Source organism: Salminus brasiliensis, chromosome 17 (genome assembly GCF_030463535.1).
Source record: "Salminus brasiliensis chromosome 17, fSalBra1.hap2, whole genome shotgun sequence".
NCBI lineage: Eukaryota > Metazoa > Chordata > Actinopteri > Characiformes > Bryconidae > Salminus > Salminus brasiliensis.
Genome location: NC_132894.1, coordinates 2092338 through 2109717, shown reverse-complemented (window position 1 = coordinate 2109717; position 17380 = coordinate 2092338). Strand labels below are relative to the sequence as shown.

Sequence of the window (17380 nt, the reverse complement as noted above, 5' to 3'; positions counted from 1 at the left end):
TTAGGATGATTTCGTGGTTCTTGGTCTTCGGCTCCAAAATGTCAAAATTTAGAGAGTTTTACTAGTCATAGAGGTGCTTGTGTAATGACTATTAGTTACTTATAGATCAATAATGCTACCTAGACATATTTCAGAGGGGTTGGGTGGAGCTCCATCACTCTAGAGAGGTCCAGATTTACTGCTCGTCCCGTAACCCCCCTCTATCTTTCTACCCCTCTATCTACATATCACCTGATTTGGCTAGTGAATTGCTTATGCGTATTCCTAATAATAGAGGAAATACTGCTGTTGTCAGTTATGTAATTGTCATATTTTAATCAGCACTGATTTTGTAAGACTTTTTATAGAATTATTTTTTTATATAAATTATAGTTATCCTATTGTTATAATAATGATAATAATATTTTATTTATGTGCACTTTTTATGGGACCCAAGCACATAAAACATAAAACCAATAAACGTCAACCAAAAAATTAAATTAAAAGAAAACGGTAAGGACTGTATGAGGTGAGGGAAGGGGTTCATTATAGAGGCCAGCTGAGGTCAGTGGCCTGTGGAGCACCACTGTTGTGCCATTGGGAGGCACTCTCTGTACACACCTTCACTGTGACGGTGTGACAGTGCCTTTCTCACAGTTATATGTACTAACAGGAGAGCCAGGCCTCATAGTACAGTAGCTGTGATTCAGTGCACCTGACCTTGCTGAATCCCAGGGGTCAGGTGGTTAGTTATAGGATGCAACCAAAGACTCTAGAAGGGTCAGCTGTAGTGTAACCTAAATATGTAATTTACATTTGCATTTATGGCATTCAGCTGACGCTCTTATCCTGAGCGACTTACTTACTCGTATTACAGAGGTGGGCCGATGTAGTGTTGGGAGTCTTGCCCAAGGACTCTTATTGGTGTAGCGCAGCATAGTCACCCAGACCGGGAATCGTAGTGTGGTAGCTCACTGGCAGGTAGTGGTGTTATCTGTTGCACCACACCAACCACTTCATGAATAAATAGATTTAAAAAATGTAATAAATATATAAATAATAAAATAAATATGTAATAATATATCATGTATTTTAGTTAAATGTCAAAACATTGCTCTGTTTGTAATTTAGTCAAGTTTAATGCTTGTGTGTGTTTCAGTGTGTGGCAGCATTTGCAGTGTCTGCAGTGGCATCTCAGTGGGAGAGGACTGGTAAGCCCTTTAATCCATTGCTGGGAGAGACCTATGAACTGGTCAGGTAAGCAAGTCGTTTATACGTATACTGAAAAAAGCTTGTTTACTTATTGCTTTTCTCCATAATATAAATCTGACAGTTTTTTTTATGTTGTGTCCAAATGCCATGAGGAATGGACCAATAGAAATGCTCCATAAAATATTCTTCCATTGACTTCCATTGAAAGTTAAGACGTTGTTTTTGCACGACAGCTGCATTACTTATTATTTAACCTCATCATGTTTATATGCATCATTTTCTTTTAGAGAGGATTTGGGTTTCCGGTTGATCTCCGAGCAGGTGAGCCACCATCCTCCAGTTAGTGCGTTCCATGCCGAGGGCCTGCAGAAAGACTTTGTCTTCCATGGGTCGATCTACCCCAAGCTGAAGTTCTGGGGCAAGAGTGTGGAAGCTGAACCGAAGGGCACCATAACTCTGGAGCTGCCTAAGTAAGTCTACACAGCTCTAGAGCATATCACCATCAACATATGAATAATTTAATTATTCTAATTATTTCATATAGAACTGGAAGAACGTCTGCATGTAGGTTACTGTATACTTCATAACATTTAACTACAGTAGACATTAGGGCATTATGCAATGTGAAAGTTATACAGCATGTTATAATTATTATAATTAATTATATCATAATATAGTTCATCTGAGTATATAAAATATAGTGTTTTTGGGTTTTCGGCACTTTTTAAACACTAAAGAAAACTGCATGGATCATAAAACTGCATTCAAATAAACAAATAGCAGATTGGAGGTCAGTCTGTTATGTTATTATATTGCGTTATTCATTTATTTTATAAATCATTTGCTTTTCTTTTAAATCTTATTTCTTCGTAATAACACATTAGATTAATTAAATGAAAAACATCATTTTTATTAGCAATTCTCCAAAATACTTCTGAAAAAAATGGTGTATTTGCTGAATTCAACTATAAACAGCTCTGCAAATGAACAGTAATTGTTAATTCCGCTGTCAGTTTTGATTATTTGTAAAATAGCTAATGAAATATAATAAAAAAAATACAAATTACTTCAGTATGACCTTAAGTTTTTGCTATATTTGCCATATTAGATTTTCTTAAGATTAATTTGGCCACACATTGCGTAATTCTTCCAGGTATAACGAAGCTTACACGTGGACAAACCCGACGTGTTGCGTTCACAACATCATCGTGGGGCAGCTGTGGATCGAGCAGTACGGCAACGTGGAGGTGATTAACCACAGGTGGGGGACGACGGCATCACCAGTACTGCCTCAGATCAGCTCATTTCCACACTCTGATCACAGTCACTGATCCCTCACAGCGACCTCTGCTGCACCTCCTCTTACATACAGTTATTATACAGTTACATACAAGCGGTTAGCACTGATGGCACAGTGACCGTGATCCGTCTGTGTGTCCGACAGAACTGGTGAGAGGTGCTGCCTGAACTTCAAACCTTGTGGTCTTTTTGGGAAGGAGCTGCACAAGGTCGAGGGCTACATTCTAGACAAGAGGTAAGTGCTGATTAACCCTGTGGGGTGTATGAACGAGTCAGCACATCCAATTGTGATGTTTCTCGATATTTCTATTAATATCTCTGTGATAATACAGCGCTGAAATACGGTTCATACGGCATTTCCTGAATCTGTAGACTCCGCCCTTTCCATTGCAGCTCATTGCGGGATTGTACATGACTCACATCCAAAGTTATGAGGCTATGCAGAAGGGTTGAGACACTCATTTTTGGCCTCTCGCTGTGTCAAACTGGTGGATTTGTGCAAACTGACCAGCGGACACTGGTCAGGAAATCACTAAAGACTTCTCAGTGTAAAGTTTTTCAGGTTTAGGGCCAGATAATCTCTTCACACAGTGTTCTAGGTCACATGGGGCCTTATTATAGGCAGAGCTGGGATTGTTCTGAACAGTTTGATATGAAACATGTGGGTATTAAATTATACGCAAGTGCCTTTAAAAGGGAATGTGCAAAATTCACTTGCCACTCCTTTGTGTCTCTCTCTCTCACACACAGCAAAAAGAAAGTGTGTATGCTGTATGGGAAGTGGACGGAGTGCATGTACACAGTCGACCCTGCAACGTTTGAAGCCCACAAGAAGAACGATAAGAAGGTCGCAGAGGAGAAGAAAAGCAGCAAACAGGTGAAGCTTCCTAGATATTAACTGGCTCTGTAATGGTGAGCCCAATAATAGTGTCAACACATACTGATGCAGAGCGATGCACAATTCCAGATGGTTGGTTTTGACATGATGTATGTGTTGATTTAACTATTCAGGCTATTTTCAAATGTAAAAATTGCCCCCCAAAATTTTAAAAATCCTACTGTTATAATAATGATAATAGTATTTTATTTATATGCACCTTTTAAGGGACCCAAGTACACTGCACAAATAAGAAAATCACATAGAGAAAAACATAAAACCAGTATGAAAAGTTACAGAACTACAGAATATATGGAAATATTATATATCATGTAAGTCATATCATTTATTATAGAAATATTAAATATTATGACAACCTACTTAATAGTGGGAATAACTACCCTTGGCTCGGATGACACTAGCGAGTGACAGTGGTGGCTCAGCGGTTAGAGCTCAGAGCTCTGCAAGCTGCCACTGTTGAACGCTTGAGCAAGGCCCTTCACCCTACCTGCTCCTCGAGAGCTGGATTGGCTGCCCACCGCTCTGGGTGTGTGTGTGTTCACTACCACAGATGGGTCAAATGTGGAGGAAACATTTCGCTGTACATAGTCCAGTGACAATTACTTGCACCTTTACCTTTTTATATCTAGTATAATACAAACTATAATATTATTATATAGATCACATATTATGTAGATCAAACTAATTATAACAATAAATAAATAAATGATTTAAATGATCCTGTGTAAATTAAACGCCAGTGATGTCAATTCTGATTACCTGCTGCGTGCTGCTCAGGGATCCAGTGCTGAGGCTGAGGAGTCCCCACAGCCAGGGGGCGACTCTCTGGAGGTGATTCCAGGCAGCCAGCTCCTGTGGAAGATCGCCCCTCGACCGGCTAACTCTGCTCAGGTGAGTCACCGGTTCCGAAACACTCACTTATTCACTCCCTCGTTCTTCATTCGCTCAAAGAAGCCTTTGGGATCGCAGGCTTGCGAGCTCCTGCAGGTACCGTCGCGTGCTGACTGATCTGACGCTGCTGCTTTGTGTCTTTCAGATGTACAGTTTCACCTCGTTTGCCATGCAGCTGAACGAGGTGGATGAAGAGATCGAGGCAGTGATTCCCAAAACAGACTGCAGACTTAGACCCGACATCCGTGCCATGGAGAACGGAGACATTGGTGAGCAGAACTCAAGATTTAACTTCTCTAAATGCTTTCAGTAGAAGGGGTGTCCACAAACATTTGGACAGTGTGTGTGTGTATATATGTATATATATATATATATATATATATATATATAATATATATATATATATGCACACTATATTGCCAAAAGTATTTACTCACCCATCCAAATCATTAAAATCAGGTGTTTCAATCAATTCCAAGGCCACAGGTGTATAAAAGCAAGCCCCTAGGCATGCAGACGACCATTTGTAAAAGAATGGAACGCTCTCAGGAGCTCAGTGAATTCCAGCGTGGTACCGTGATTGGATGCCAAAGTCCAGTCGTGAAATTTCCTCACTACTAAATATCCCACAGTCATCTGTCAGTGCTATTATAATACATTTGAAGTGATGGGGAATGACAGCAGCTCAGCCACGACGCAGTCGGCCACATAAAATGAAAGACTGGGGTCAGCGGATACTGAGGCGCATTGTGGTCTCCGACTCAGAGTCAATCGCTACAGACCTCCAAACTTCATGTGGCTTCAGATTAGCTGAAGAACAGAGAGCGTTCAGTTTCAGTTGCCGAGCAGCTACATCCAAGCCTTACATCACTGAGTGCAGTGCAAAGTGTGGGATGCAGGGGTGTAAAGCACGCTGCCGCTGGACCCTAGAGAGCAGTGGAGACGTGTTCTCTGGAGTGACCAATCACGCTTCTCCGTCTGGCAATCCGATGGACGAGTCTGGGTTTGGCGGTTGCTTCTGGAAGAAATTCCCATAAACACTAAACTCCTAAACCTTGTGGAAATACTTTTGGCAAGGTTGTGTGTGTGTGTGTGTGTGTGTGTGTGTGTGTGTGTGTGTGTGTGTGTGTGTGTGTGTGTGTGTGTGTGTGTATATATATATATTACATTTCATATGAAATCCTGAACAATGAGGCAGAAGTTTCAGCCTCAGCTACATCTACTGTGCAATATACCCATATATACCCACATATAATAATACATTTGACAATATAGTAAATATATATACAGTGAGTCCAAGAAGTATTTGATCCCTTGCTGATTTTCTTTGTTTGCCCACTAATAAAGACACTATCCTTCTGCACTTTTAATGGTAGATATATTCTAACATGGAGAGACAGAATATCAAGACAAAAATCCAGAATATAATTTTAAAGAATATATTTTAATTAATTTGTATTTCAATGAGGAAAATAAGTATTTGATCCCTCTTGCCAAACACACTCAATACTTAGTGGCAAAGCCTTTGTTTGCAAGCACAGCGGTGAGACGTTTGTTGTAGTTAACCACAAGTTTAGCACACACACCAGGGGGAATTTTGGCCCACTCTTCTTTGCAGATCCTCTCTAAATCATGAAGGTTGGTGGGCTGTCGCTTGGCAACTCTGACCTTCAGCTCCCTCCATAGATTTTCGATCGGATTGAGGTCTGGCGACTGGCTGGGCCACTCCATGACCTTAATGTGATTTTTCTTGAGCCAATCCTTTGTTGCCTTTGCTGTATGTTTAGGGTCGTTATCATGTTGGAAGACCCAACCACGGCCCATTTTCAGATCCCTGGCAGAGGGGAGGAGGTTGTCCCTCAGGATTGTGCGGTACATGGCTCCATCCATCTTCCCAGTGATGCGGTGAAGTAGCCCTGTACCCTTGGCAGAGAAACACCCCCAAAACATTATGCTTCCACCTCCATGCTTGACGGTGGGCACAGTGTTCTTGGGGTCATAGGCAGCATTTTTCTTCCTCCACACATGGCGGGTGGAGTTGAGGCCAAAAAGTTCAATTTTGGTCTCGTCTGACCACAAAACCTTCTCCCAATAACTTGGTTCATCTTTCAAATGATCATTGGCATACTTGAGGCGCGCCTCCACATGTGCTCTCTTCAGCAGGGGTACCTTTCGGGCACTGCAGGATGTGAATCCATTGTTGCGCAAAGTGTTGCCAATTGTTTCCTTGCAAACTGTGGTCCCAGCTGCCTTCAGGTCATTTGCTAACTCCTGCCGAGTGGTTGCAGGACGATTTCTGACTGTTCTCAGCATCATTGCCACCCCACGAGGCGAAATCTTCTTTGGAGCACCGGGCCGAGGTCTGTTGATTGTCATGTTATACTCTTTAAACTTTCTGATAATTGCACCAATAGTTGTTACTTTCACATCCAACACCTTACTAATCTTTTTGTAGCCCATTCCAGCTTTGTGAAGGTCAACAATTCTGACTCTGAGGTCCTGTGACAGCTCTTTGGTTTTACCCATGTTGGAGACTTGAAATCTGTGTGATCTGTCTGATTCTGTGGACAGGTGTTTTTCACACAAGTGATTAGTGAGAACAGGTGGCTTCAGGTCAGGTAACAAGTTGATTGGGAGTGTCTAACTGGTCTGTAAAAGCCAGAACTGCTAATGAATACTAAGGGATCAAATACTTATTTCACTCCATGAAATACAAATCAATTAATATATATTCCTTAGATTTATTTTCTGGATTTTCTTTTTAATATTCTGTCTCTCCATGTAAGAATACATCTACCATTAAAAGTATAGAATGATCATGTCTTTATTAGTGGGCCAACGAAGAAAATCAGCAAGGGATCAAATACTTCTTGGACTCACTGTATATATATATATATAAATATAATGTATATGTATGTATGTATGTATATATAATGTATATGTATGTGTGTGTGTGTGTGTGTATATGTATGTATATATATATATATATATATATATATATATATATATATATATATATATATATATATATATATATAATTTCTTCACTATATTGTCAAACGTATTATTATATGTGGGTATATATGGGTATATTGCACAGTAGATGTAGCTGAGGCTGAAACTTCTGCCTCATTGTTCAGGATTTCATATGAAATGTAATAATAATTAATAATGAATAATTAATCTGATCAAAATAACAGATTCCCGACATATCTGCAGAGGATGCACATGCATACATTCTGGGCATTGTGCTTCATTTTTCACCTGTGTGTTTTGCCCTCTTCCCGCAGACCTGGCGAGTCAGGAGAAGAAGCGCCTAGAAGAGAAGCAGCGGGCAGCACGGAAGAACCGCTCCAAGTCTGACGAGGACTGGAAGGCGAGGTGCAGTAGCTTTTCCCTCACTCACTCTTCCTCATTAATGCTGCATGTACGAAACTAAACACACTAGAATATGAGCTCTGCCTCACACACACACCTGCTCCGGTCAGTCGTGTAAGTCTGTCACTACACATGCAAATACACACACAGACATAGCTTTACAACTATACAGTGAATTCTGCTACTGCAGGCGTTCTGTGTTTTGTGGCTCACACTAAAATCTGTTTCTCCATTTCATCCTGATCTGTGTCCTGTGGCTTTGCTGTGCTGAGCAGAGGCCCCAGGTTTGACCTGCTTGCTGGTTTTCTGATGTGATTTTTATTTTTGTGTGTTGATGAACTGAATCTGTGGAGCATGCTGTGGCTGATGCAGGCTGTTGGCACCATCCCAGTTAATAAAATGGCATCTTCAGGACGTTCTCTGTAGAATAGTCCGTAGATTAGTCCAGTGTGTTGTAGGGGAAGCAAATGGCAGACCCTTAATCCAAGACCATTCCCTACCAAATTGTCCCAAAAATGTAAAGAGATCCCTAAACATTCAGCTGAGAATGAACTGCCAGGTAGTTCAAATGTAAAAAGATTTCCCTCAAATCTGTCAGTTATTAAGGATGCGTATTGGTAAGAGCCTGGCGATACGATGCATATCATGGTACAGGGGTTACTATTCAGTAGATAATGGTGTATTGCGATACTGTTAGCTAGTTGATATATTGCATTTTTTTTCCCAGCAAATTTAGGGAAAATTAGCATAGTATAGAAATCTGAATATGCATAAAATGAAGGTTTACAGAACAGTGGGATCTGAAGAGTACAACCCTGCTATCTAGTGGTCGGGGTTTAAACAGGGCACTAAACCACCGCCTGACACCAATTTTTATATCTAAACTATTCATTAAAAAGCTATTTAAGAGCAGAGACAGTATTGCAAAATAAAATGTTCCAATATTTATGTATAGCAATATTTTCTTACACCCCTATTAATTATAGCTAGGGCAAAATGATCCCTTCGAAATAATAATAATAGTAATAATAATACATTATTATATTAGTAATATATTATATTAGTAATAATATATTAGTATTAGTAATAATGAATTACCCTGGGTGTGTGCCCTGACTGCCTCAATCACTAGTGTGTGTGTGTGTTTACTGCAATGGATTGGTTAAATGCAGAGGTTGATTGATGTTGTACTGCTGTGCGATGTTGGTAAAGTGTGCTTGATCTTTATTAACCCTTTAAAGCCTTAATCATCAAATAATTACCAGTTTAATTGATCTTTTCACCAATTATTTAAGAAAATACATTTAATAGAAATGCCTTTAAAATTAAGTTAAATGAACAGATCTGTATGTGTTTGTATACATATTGTAATTCACCAGGGTGCAGAAAACATGTATTTGATTTTATTTATGCTATGAATTATTTATTTAAATTAATCAATTGAAATAATTATAGATGATTGTTACCATATATATATATATATATATATATATATATATATATATATATATATATATATATATATATATAATTATGACCTTAGACCATTCATTTCTTTAATTATCTCACATTAAAGGGTTAAGCGCTCCCTTTTGCAGGGCAGTGGTACTCAGCATTCATATACCGTTGCTGTCACACACAAAAACCTTGTATCTCCAAACCAGCAGCTTTACAGGAGAAAGACAATCCTTCTTAACTTTCGATGGAAGTCCATGTAAAATATTTTAGTGTAGTCTATTTTGGAGCATTTCTATTGGTCTGTTCATCATGAAATTTGGACACAATGTGAAGAACTACTTCCGGATTCACATTAGACCAAAAAGTAAAAAGAAAACGTCATAAATGAAGGTTTCTGTGTGACCACGACGTTATACTACAAATACAGCACAAACTGTTCACTGCTCAAACTCTGTTGTAACAGTGCTGTCTTTGCCCAGGTGGTTTCATCAAGGGCCGAACCCCCACAACAACGTTCCAGACTGGCTGTTCTCCACCGCTTACTGGAACCGAGATTATTCCGAAGTGCCTGACATTTACTGATCCAGTACCTTCCAGCTGAGCTGTGGCTTCGCGGACAACCTGCACGACTAACTCCTTCCATTCTGTTCCAAGCTCTTTCTGACGGAGTGCAAGTACCCTATCACTCACTGACTCACCACTTCATACAGATAAACTATGGGAGCAAATGCAGTCATCAGAATCGCTGATTTTCACAAGCTGGCCTTAATAAAGGGCTCAAAATAGCAATAATGACCATCAGGTGAGAGGACCAGCGTTCAGACCTTTGGAACAGTTGGTGATGAGTAATGATGAAATGCATTTGGCCCATCTTCTGTCCTTCTTAACCAGCGCTCAGAGCAGCCTGTTGAAACGATGTTTATCTATGCAGATGTCCAGTAGCAGTACTGGAGGACCTACTGCTCACAGCTGCTCTTTACTTCAGAGTCTTATTTTTTATAAGATGCCTCTTTCCTCTGTTTTCACTAACGGACTAAGCAGTCCTGTATTTTACAGATTTTACTGTGGATACCTGTTGTAGTTTAATATGGGTTGAATATGGAATTGTTGTAGTGGTGTGTGTGTGTGTGTGTGTGTGTGTGAGTGTGTATGAATGAGTGCTTGAGTTAAACTTATTCTCAAGAACCCAAGAATGTGAAAAACCTCAGTATAAACTGTATACACTGCAGTGTACATGACTTTGGCTGTTAGTTAGTTGTTTTGGACCATTTGAAGTGGTTGGTGCACCTAACTTTAACCCCTAGCAAGTCCGAGTTCTCGTTTGTTCATTTTGTCAGATTTCCTCCAAAATATGTAAATTATTCATTGGATTTATGTTGTGTATATTAGCAGACTGTAAACCTACATTTACAAAAATGTGAAAAATAAACACCTAATCAGATACAAGCAGGTCTGTGTGGTCACTGAAAATAGGCCAACTCTTTGTCGAAAATGGACAAAAGTATTGGGACACCTGCTCATTCTTTGTTTCTTCTGAAATCAGGGATATTAATTGAGTTGATCCTGCTTTTGTTGGAGTCTCTACTGTCCCGGGAGGAAGACTTTGTACTAGATTTTAAAGGAGGATTACTGTGAATATTTGATTGCATTCAAGATGCAAGTCAATGAGGTCAGGATCTTCGATGATCACCACCCAACTATAACCCTCTAGCCCACACCTGGCATTTGGCAGCATGGTGCCAATAGGGTCATGTTAATCAGCTCCAGAGAGTCCTAATCTATTGGCAGTAATTCTCCAAATGGACAAAATAGAAATAAAATGTACATTTAAATAATTCCCTCTTTGCGTACCCTTCACTGAAATATCTGACGCTGGCCCACGCAGCCAAAAAAGGTCCAACTACCTACCTAATCGTAATGGACTGAACCTGATCCCTACCATGAGCCCTTAAAGTACAACTAGGCCTGACCCACCATCTCTCAGGACACATGGAAGAAAAGCAGCCAGATTATGCTTCGTCCTGGCACCAAAATAGAGGAGCGACCTAGAGTAGAGTGTCCGAACAGCAGAATCACGTGGAGGGTTTAAAAGACTTCTATAGAAGCTGAAGTATTAACTGAAGCTTTTTACTCCAGTAAAAGTGTAAAAGTACTGGTTTCAGAACCACTTCAAGTAGAAAAGTAAAAGTAATGGAAGGAAAACAAAGGCTGAAAGCCCCCCCCCCCCCCCCCAAAACCCCATTTCTCTAAAAGTCATAATGAGGAGAATGATCTATTAAAATATTGATGTTAAAAATGTTGGGCTGCACTAGGCTCCTGTTTCAGCTGCAGATCTGCCCATTGAAAATGAAGCATTTCAGTAATATCAGCTCTATTAAAGGAGCGTCTCTGTGCTCTACTGAGCATCAACATGAGCTTCATGGAGGAAAATATGAGGAGTCGTTGTCTAGAAGTTCTGTAAAGCTGCAGAAAGTCAGACTTCAGAGGCGTGTGATCAATAAGCTTTATTGGAATGTAAATGTGGGGCTCAGTCGGGACGTTTCACTGCAGCTCTCTTGAGTCTCTGCCACGGACACAGTCTTCATACTAGACTACAGACGTCTGCTGTGAGCTCGCTGGAGAGTGGCGGGACGTGTGCAGGTGTGATGATCTCTTAGGTAGGTTTCTGGATGAGAGATTTATCTGGAGAGGGTTTTTTTAATAGGAGGAACGAGGCTGTTTTTAAAATGTAAGAAGAGGAAAGTTCAGATAATTGGGTGAAAATGTGAGGAGCAGAAGTAAAATGTCGTCAGAAAAATAAATAATTACTGCAGTAAAGTTTAGATAACTTTAGAAGAAAGAAGCTGGAAGCATTTGTTTTTGGTTATGTGTAAATGTCTCCAGTAGGAAGCACAGTGTCTTACATTACTCACCTCAGATGGTGTCTGGTACAGTGATGTGCTTGCAGATCTTGCTATTGAGTTACCTTACCTACCTTATGTAGAGGGTCTTCTGGAGACCTCAAGACCCAGACAATCAACCCAGGGTCACGATTATAAACACAGGGTCAGATGTACCATGACAGTCCGGCACAGTTTGCTGATTTCCCTGCTCAACTGCACTACAGTACATTTGTACAAACCTGATATCCTCAGATAATTGTTTTAGGGGATTTTTGGGGGTATTGGGGGTCTGGTAGCTACAGATGTTGAGAGGAGTTAACATACGCTCATGATGGACATCATGGCAGAGCTGGGCTTTCAGTGAACTGTTGATGTGTTCTGAGGTGGAATGAGTGGAGATCCATATTTTTTACCGAAATAAACAAGAATTTGGTGACATTATTTGGTGATTTTGGGGGTTTTCCGGAATCAGCCCAGGGTCACAATTATAAATACCGGGTCAGATATACGAGTCCGGCACAGTTTGATAATTTCCCTGCTCAACCAGACCGACTGAACCCGCAGGTGAGTTGAATTTAGGTGAGTTTGAGCAGGAAAAGCACAAAACTGTGCCGGAATCCGGCTCTCCAGAACTGCCAGAGTTGCCCACCCCTGAGCTAGTCGGTTGAAAACACAATGCCTCCAAGTAAACAAGAAAGATGGGGTTAAATGGACTGTGTTTAAAAGTCGGGTCAGAGCCAACAAACCAACCAATGAACTGAACTCTACCAATTCTCCACAGGAGACAGGTCCGATACCCAACCAGAATCCTGCCAGGCGCTTTTGATGACCACTTTGAGACATCCATGTGCTTGTCTGGTAGAGCTCAAGAGCTCAACTTCAAGAAGCCTGGGCATCTCGCTGGTACCCGCGTTCGATAGAGCTCTCTGGAGGAGAGGTATCACTTCAACAGAAATCGTTAAATGTCATACGTTGTCATGAGTTCAGAAATGGTCAGAAAATGTCACTATGGGTCTTTTGGAAGTTCTAGAAACAGCATAGGTTGACAGTACGAGTAGAGGCGTGATCATGCTTCTATCAGGTTTATTCATATTAGCTGTAGGGAGCCGGTTTCGCTGATGGTTCCTTGGCCAGATGGTGTCGTTGAGTCCCAATTCCCAAGTCCATTCATTGACTGGTGGTTCGGTCAGCAGAACGTGGCCTTGAGCAGAGGTTTGGACTGTGGTCTCCTTTCTACACTGTTGCAGATGATGGTCAAACCCTTCTCGCTTCTTTGCGGGAAGCAGGAAAGCTGCCATCTGTTGTCACTTGTGCAGAGGAATGTCAATAAGAGGAATAGGATGCATCTGTGGGAACATTTAAGGTACAGATCAAAAACTGTAATCTCCAAACGAGGGCATTTCTCCTGACTTTAAAATGTAAGTGTAATTGTCTCCTGTAAGATGAACAGTATCTTCAATTGCTTACCTCAGGAGATGGTGTCTGATATGTTGCTGATGTGGTTGCAGATCCTGCTATTGAATTACAAAGTCTTACCTTCCTTCTGTAAAAGGTCCTCTGGAGCAGCCACAGACACTTGTAGACACCTATATGCTGGTCTGATGGAGTTCTCTGATGGAGCTCAACATCAGGAACAGGCATAGAGGCCTGGGCATCTTCTTCTGAGGCAACCTCATGCCCTTGTCTGATGGAACTCTCTGAAGGAGCTCAACATCAGGAACAGGCATAGAAGCCCAGGCACCTCTGTATGAGGCAACCTCATGCCCTTGTCTGATGGAGTTCTCTGATGGAGCTCAACATCAGGAACATGCATAGAGGCCTGGGCATCTTCTTCTGAGGCAACCTCATGCCCTTGTCTGATGGAACTCTCTGAAGGAGCTCAATATCAGGAACAGGCATAGAGGCCCAGGCACCTCTGTATGAGGCAACCTCATGCCCTTGTCTGATGGAGTTCTCTGATGGAGCTCAACATCAGGAACATGCATAGAGGCCTGGGCATCTTCTTCTGAGGCAACCTCATGCCCTTGTCTGATGGAACTCTCTGAAGGAGCTCAATATCAGGAACAGGCATAGAGGCCCAGGCACCTCTGTATGAGGCAACCTCATGCCCTTGTCTGATGGAACTCTCTGAAGGAGCTCAACATCAGGAACAGGCATAGAAGCCCTGGCACCTCTGTATGAGGCAACCTCATGCCCTTGTCTGATGGAACTCTCTGAAGGAGCTCAACATCAGGAACAGGCATAGAAGCCCAGGCACCTCTGTATGAGGCAACCTCATGCCCTTGTCTGATGGAACTCTCTGAAGGAGCTCAACATCAGGAACAGGCATAGAGGCCTGGGCATCTTCTTCTGAGGCAACCTCATGCCCTTGTCTGATGGAACTCAACATCAGGAACAACTGCATCACCATCATCTTCTTCATCTTCTGCTTGTATAAGATGGCCCTGTTCTCTCCTGTATCCTTGATCTTCTTGACCCTTCTGCTCATGTAGTCCAGTTAAGCCCATGGCCACATCTGTTTCTCTTTCTAGTTGGTCCTGATCCACTACAGTAAATTTGTATAAACCTGATATCCTCAGATAATTGTTTTGGGGGATTTTGGGGGGTATTGGGGGTCTGGTAGCCACAGTTGTATTGAGAAGTTTACATACGCTCATGATGGACATCATGGCAGTGTTGGGCTTTCAGTAAACTGTTAGTGTTCTGGGGTGGAATGAGTGGAGATCCATATTTTTTTTTACAGAAATTAATAAGAATTTGGTGGCAAATTATGATTTTGGGGGTTTTCTGGAATCAGCCCAGGGTCACAATTATAAATACCGGGTCAGATATACGAGTCCGGCACAGTTTGCTGATTTCCCTGCTCAACCAGACCGACTGAACCCGCAGATGAGTTGAATTTAGGTGTGTTTGAGCAGGAAAAGCACAAAACTGTGCAGGAAATCGTCCCTCCAGAACTGCCAGAGTTGCCCACCCCTGAGCTAGTCGGGTTGAAAGGACAGTGCCTCCCAATAATCAATAAAGGTGGGGTTAAACGGACTGTGTTTAAAAGTCGGGTCAGAGCCATTTACCTGAACTCTACCAGTTCTACCCAGGAGACAGGTCAGATACCCAACCAGAACCCTGCCAGACGCTGTTTGATGGCCACCCAAGGCTTGAATCATTTTTACCCTGTGTTGATGATGTCACTCGTTCAGCCCCAGAAAATGAACAGTTCAGTAAAAAAAAATTAACAATCAGTGAAAAACCCAATCTGAGGAGCGTATGGAAACTTCTGACCACAACTGCAGCAGTAAAATTGGTTTCTGCAGCACTGCTGATGTTCAATTTAGGTTCAATTTTGGAGATCGGTGAGCAGTGCTGCAGCTGGGTTTTCTTAATAATTTCTCTTTTGGCGGCTCTCTGTGGAGAACAAATCAGAGAAATCAGTGTGAGAAATAAACAATTCCATTCCAAAATCAGCGTCATTCAGATACGAATTCAGCTGAATTAAATGTGGACTGTCGTTAAACATACCCGCCATTTCCAGAACCATCATTGCAGCCTCAGGACTGTCCATCACCAAGTAATCTGTGGAGTCAAGGTAACACAGTGTTAGCATTGTTACAGGATTTGAACTGAAATCAGGTTAAAGTAACCAATTCTATTATGTTTAATATCAGGACTGTATGTAGGCCCAGTACTGCAAGGAGGACAGTGCTCCTAGTGCTTTTGACAGTGGCATGATCTGCTGTTCTCCTGGAATCTTCAGCAACACACTACATGGACAAAAGTATTCAGGCACCTGCTGACTAGACAAGCTGTGTGTGTGTGTGTGTGTGTGTGTGTGTGTGTGTGTGTGTGTGTGTGTGTGTGTGTGTGTGTGTGTGTGTGTGTGCGCGTTTGCACATCTGGGTCAGCAATAGGTGCAACTTAAAGTAGCTCAATGCATTCATTAGAAGGGTGTCCACAAACATTTGGACGTTTTGTACTGCATATCAAAAGAACTCATGGAGAGACTACTCACTATATATGAAGATGTCCATTTCTACCAGATTCAGCTTCATCAGCCTGGAAATGTTCTTCTTGAGCCCCTGGAAGAAGCTCTTGACCCGTCCAGCAGCCCCGGTTACTGCCCGCAGTGCGGTCTTCAGCACATGGGCAGGCATGGACACCAGAAAAGGCATGAGCTTCTTCAGTTGTGTCTTCATATTTCCCCTTCTCCTGGAGTGTCAGCAAACAGACTGACCGAGTACAACGCTAATATATATATATATATATAGGTGTGATGATGTCATAATAGGGCCGTAGCCTAGGCGACAGTGAGATTCCGTTATTAAACATTGATAGAGGGAAAGTTTAGGTAGACAATTCTAAAATAAATAAATAAATAAATAATATATATATATATTTTAGAACTGTTACCTAAACTTTTCCTCAATCTTTAATAATCCAAGTAAACCATTAAAAAATACTGATTCTTATTATGATACAAATTTTAAAAGATTTCTAACTCTCTGTTTGATCTTGTAAATCACAAAGCTAATGAAAAAATAAACACCTTCATAAATCATGATACTGTTAAAACTTACAGATTTAAACTAAACTAAGCTAAGAAGGGTTATATTTAATGTTATGATAAGTGCTTATTAGATAAATTAGGAATATGGTGGTTTGTAAGTGTTTAAAGGAACATTATAAAGTAATTTTACTGATTTAAACTATCAGCTTCAGGATCATGCTGATGCTCCACTGACTGGAACAGGGAGAACGGCGTTTCCGTCATTCCCACTCTGGGCCAGAACGCTCCTATTGCAATTACACTCTCCAACTGTATACCAATTCTCGCATAATGCTGCTTTAATAGAACCTGCAAGTACAGTGAAATCATTGTTTATCTAGTTTTTCAAATTTATGCTTTAGATCAGTGGATAGTTTTAGTTATTATATTATTATAATTATAGTTATGATGTAGTTATAATTATTTACGCACTTCTGAGATTGCACCTAAGCAAGGTCATTTATGTGAATCATGGTACACAGGTAGGAGAATGTAGTTAAGAGTTAAGAGTCTCTTAAGAAATGTAGTTAAGGGACTCTTATTGGTGTGAAGTCTTAAGCTTAACCAGCCTGAAAATTGGAACCCTAGTCTATCAAGGTTACCCACTACGCTACACCAGTCATGTACGTTTCCTATATAAACAAATGTGAAATAACCATCAGTGCATTTCCGGAGCAGCCTTCCCCTCACCGCAGGACCAGGGTCATCAGGAGGGCCCACAGCATTATCAGGGACAGTACACACCCTCAACACTGCCTCTTCACGCTCCTACCATCGGGCCGACGCTACAGGAGTGTGAAGTCCAGGGCAGCCAGACTGATGAACAGTTTTTATCCACAGGCC

General features: G+C 41.3%; 1 protein-coding gene across 4 annotated transcripts in view; it reads left to right on the top strand.

The window, feature by feature from the left end:
* Nucleotides 1-10561, top strand: part of osbpl1a (oxysterol binding protein-like 1A) — a 31286-nt gene extending 20725 nt beyond the window's left edge. For all 4 annotated transcript variants that reach the window (XM_072660234.1, XM_072660233.1, XM_072660236.1 and 1 more), the window contains 9 exons: nucleotides 1139-1236; nucleotides 1479-1661; nucleotides 2345-2452; nucleotides 2636-2725; nucleotides 3241-3367; nucleotides 4166-4279; nucleotides 4425-4548; nucleotides 7570-7660; nucleotides 9595-10561. In XM_072660234.1, the coding sequence (XP_072516335.1) occupies nucleotides 1139-1236; nucleotides 1479-1661; nucleotides 2345-2452; nucleotides 2636-2725; nucleotides 3241-3367; nucleotides 4166-4279; nucleotides 4425-4548; nucleotides 7570-7660; nucleotides 9595-9697 (1038 nt within the window). In that variant the 3' untranslated portion in view covers nucleotides 9698-10561. The remainder of the gene's footprint in view (nucleotides 1-1138; nucleotides 1237-1478; nucleotides 1662-2344; nucleotides 2453-2635; nucleotides 2726-3240; nucleotides 3368-4165; nucleotides 4280-4424; nucleotides 4549-7569; nucleotides 7661-9594) is intronic.
* Nucleotides 10562-17380: the final 6819 nt, after the last annotated feature.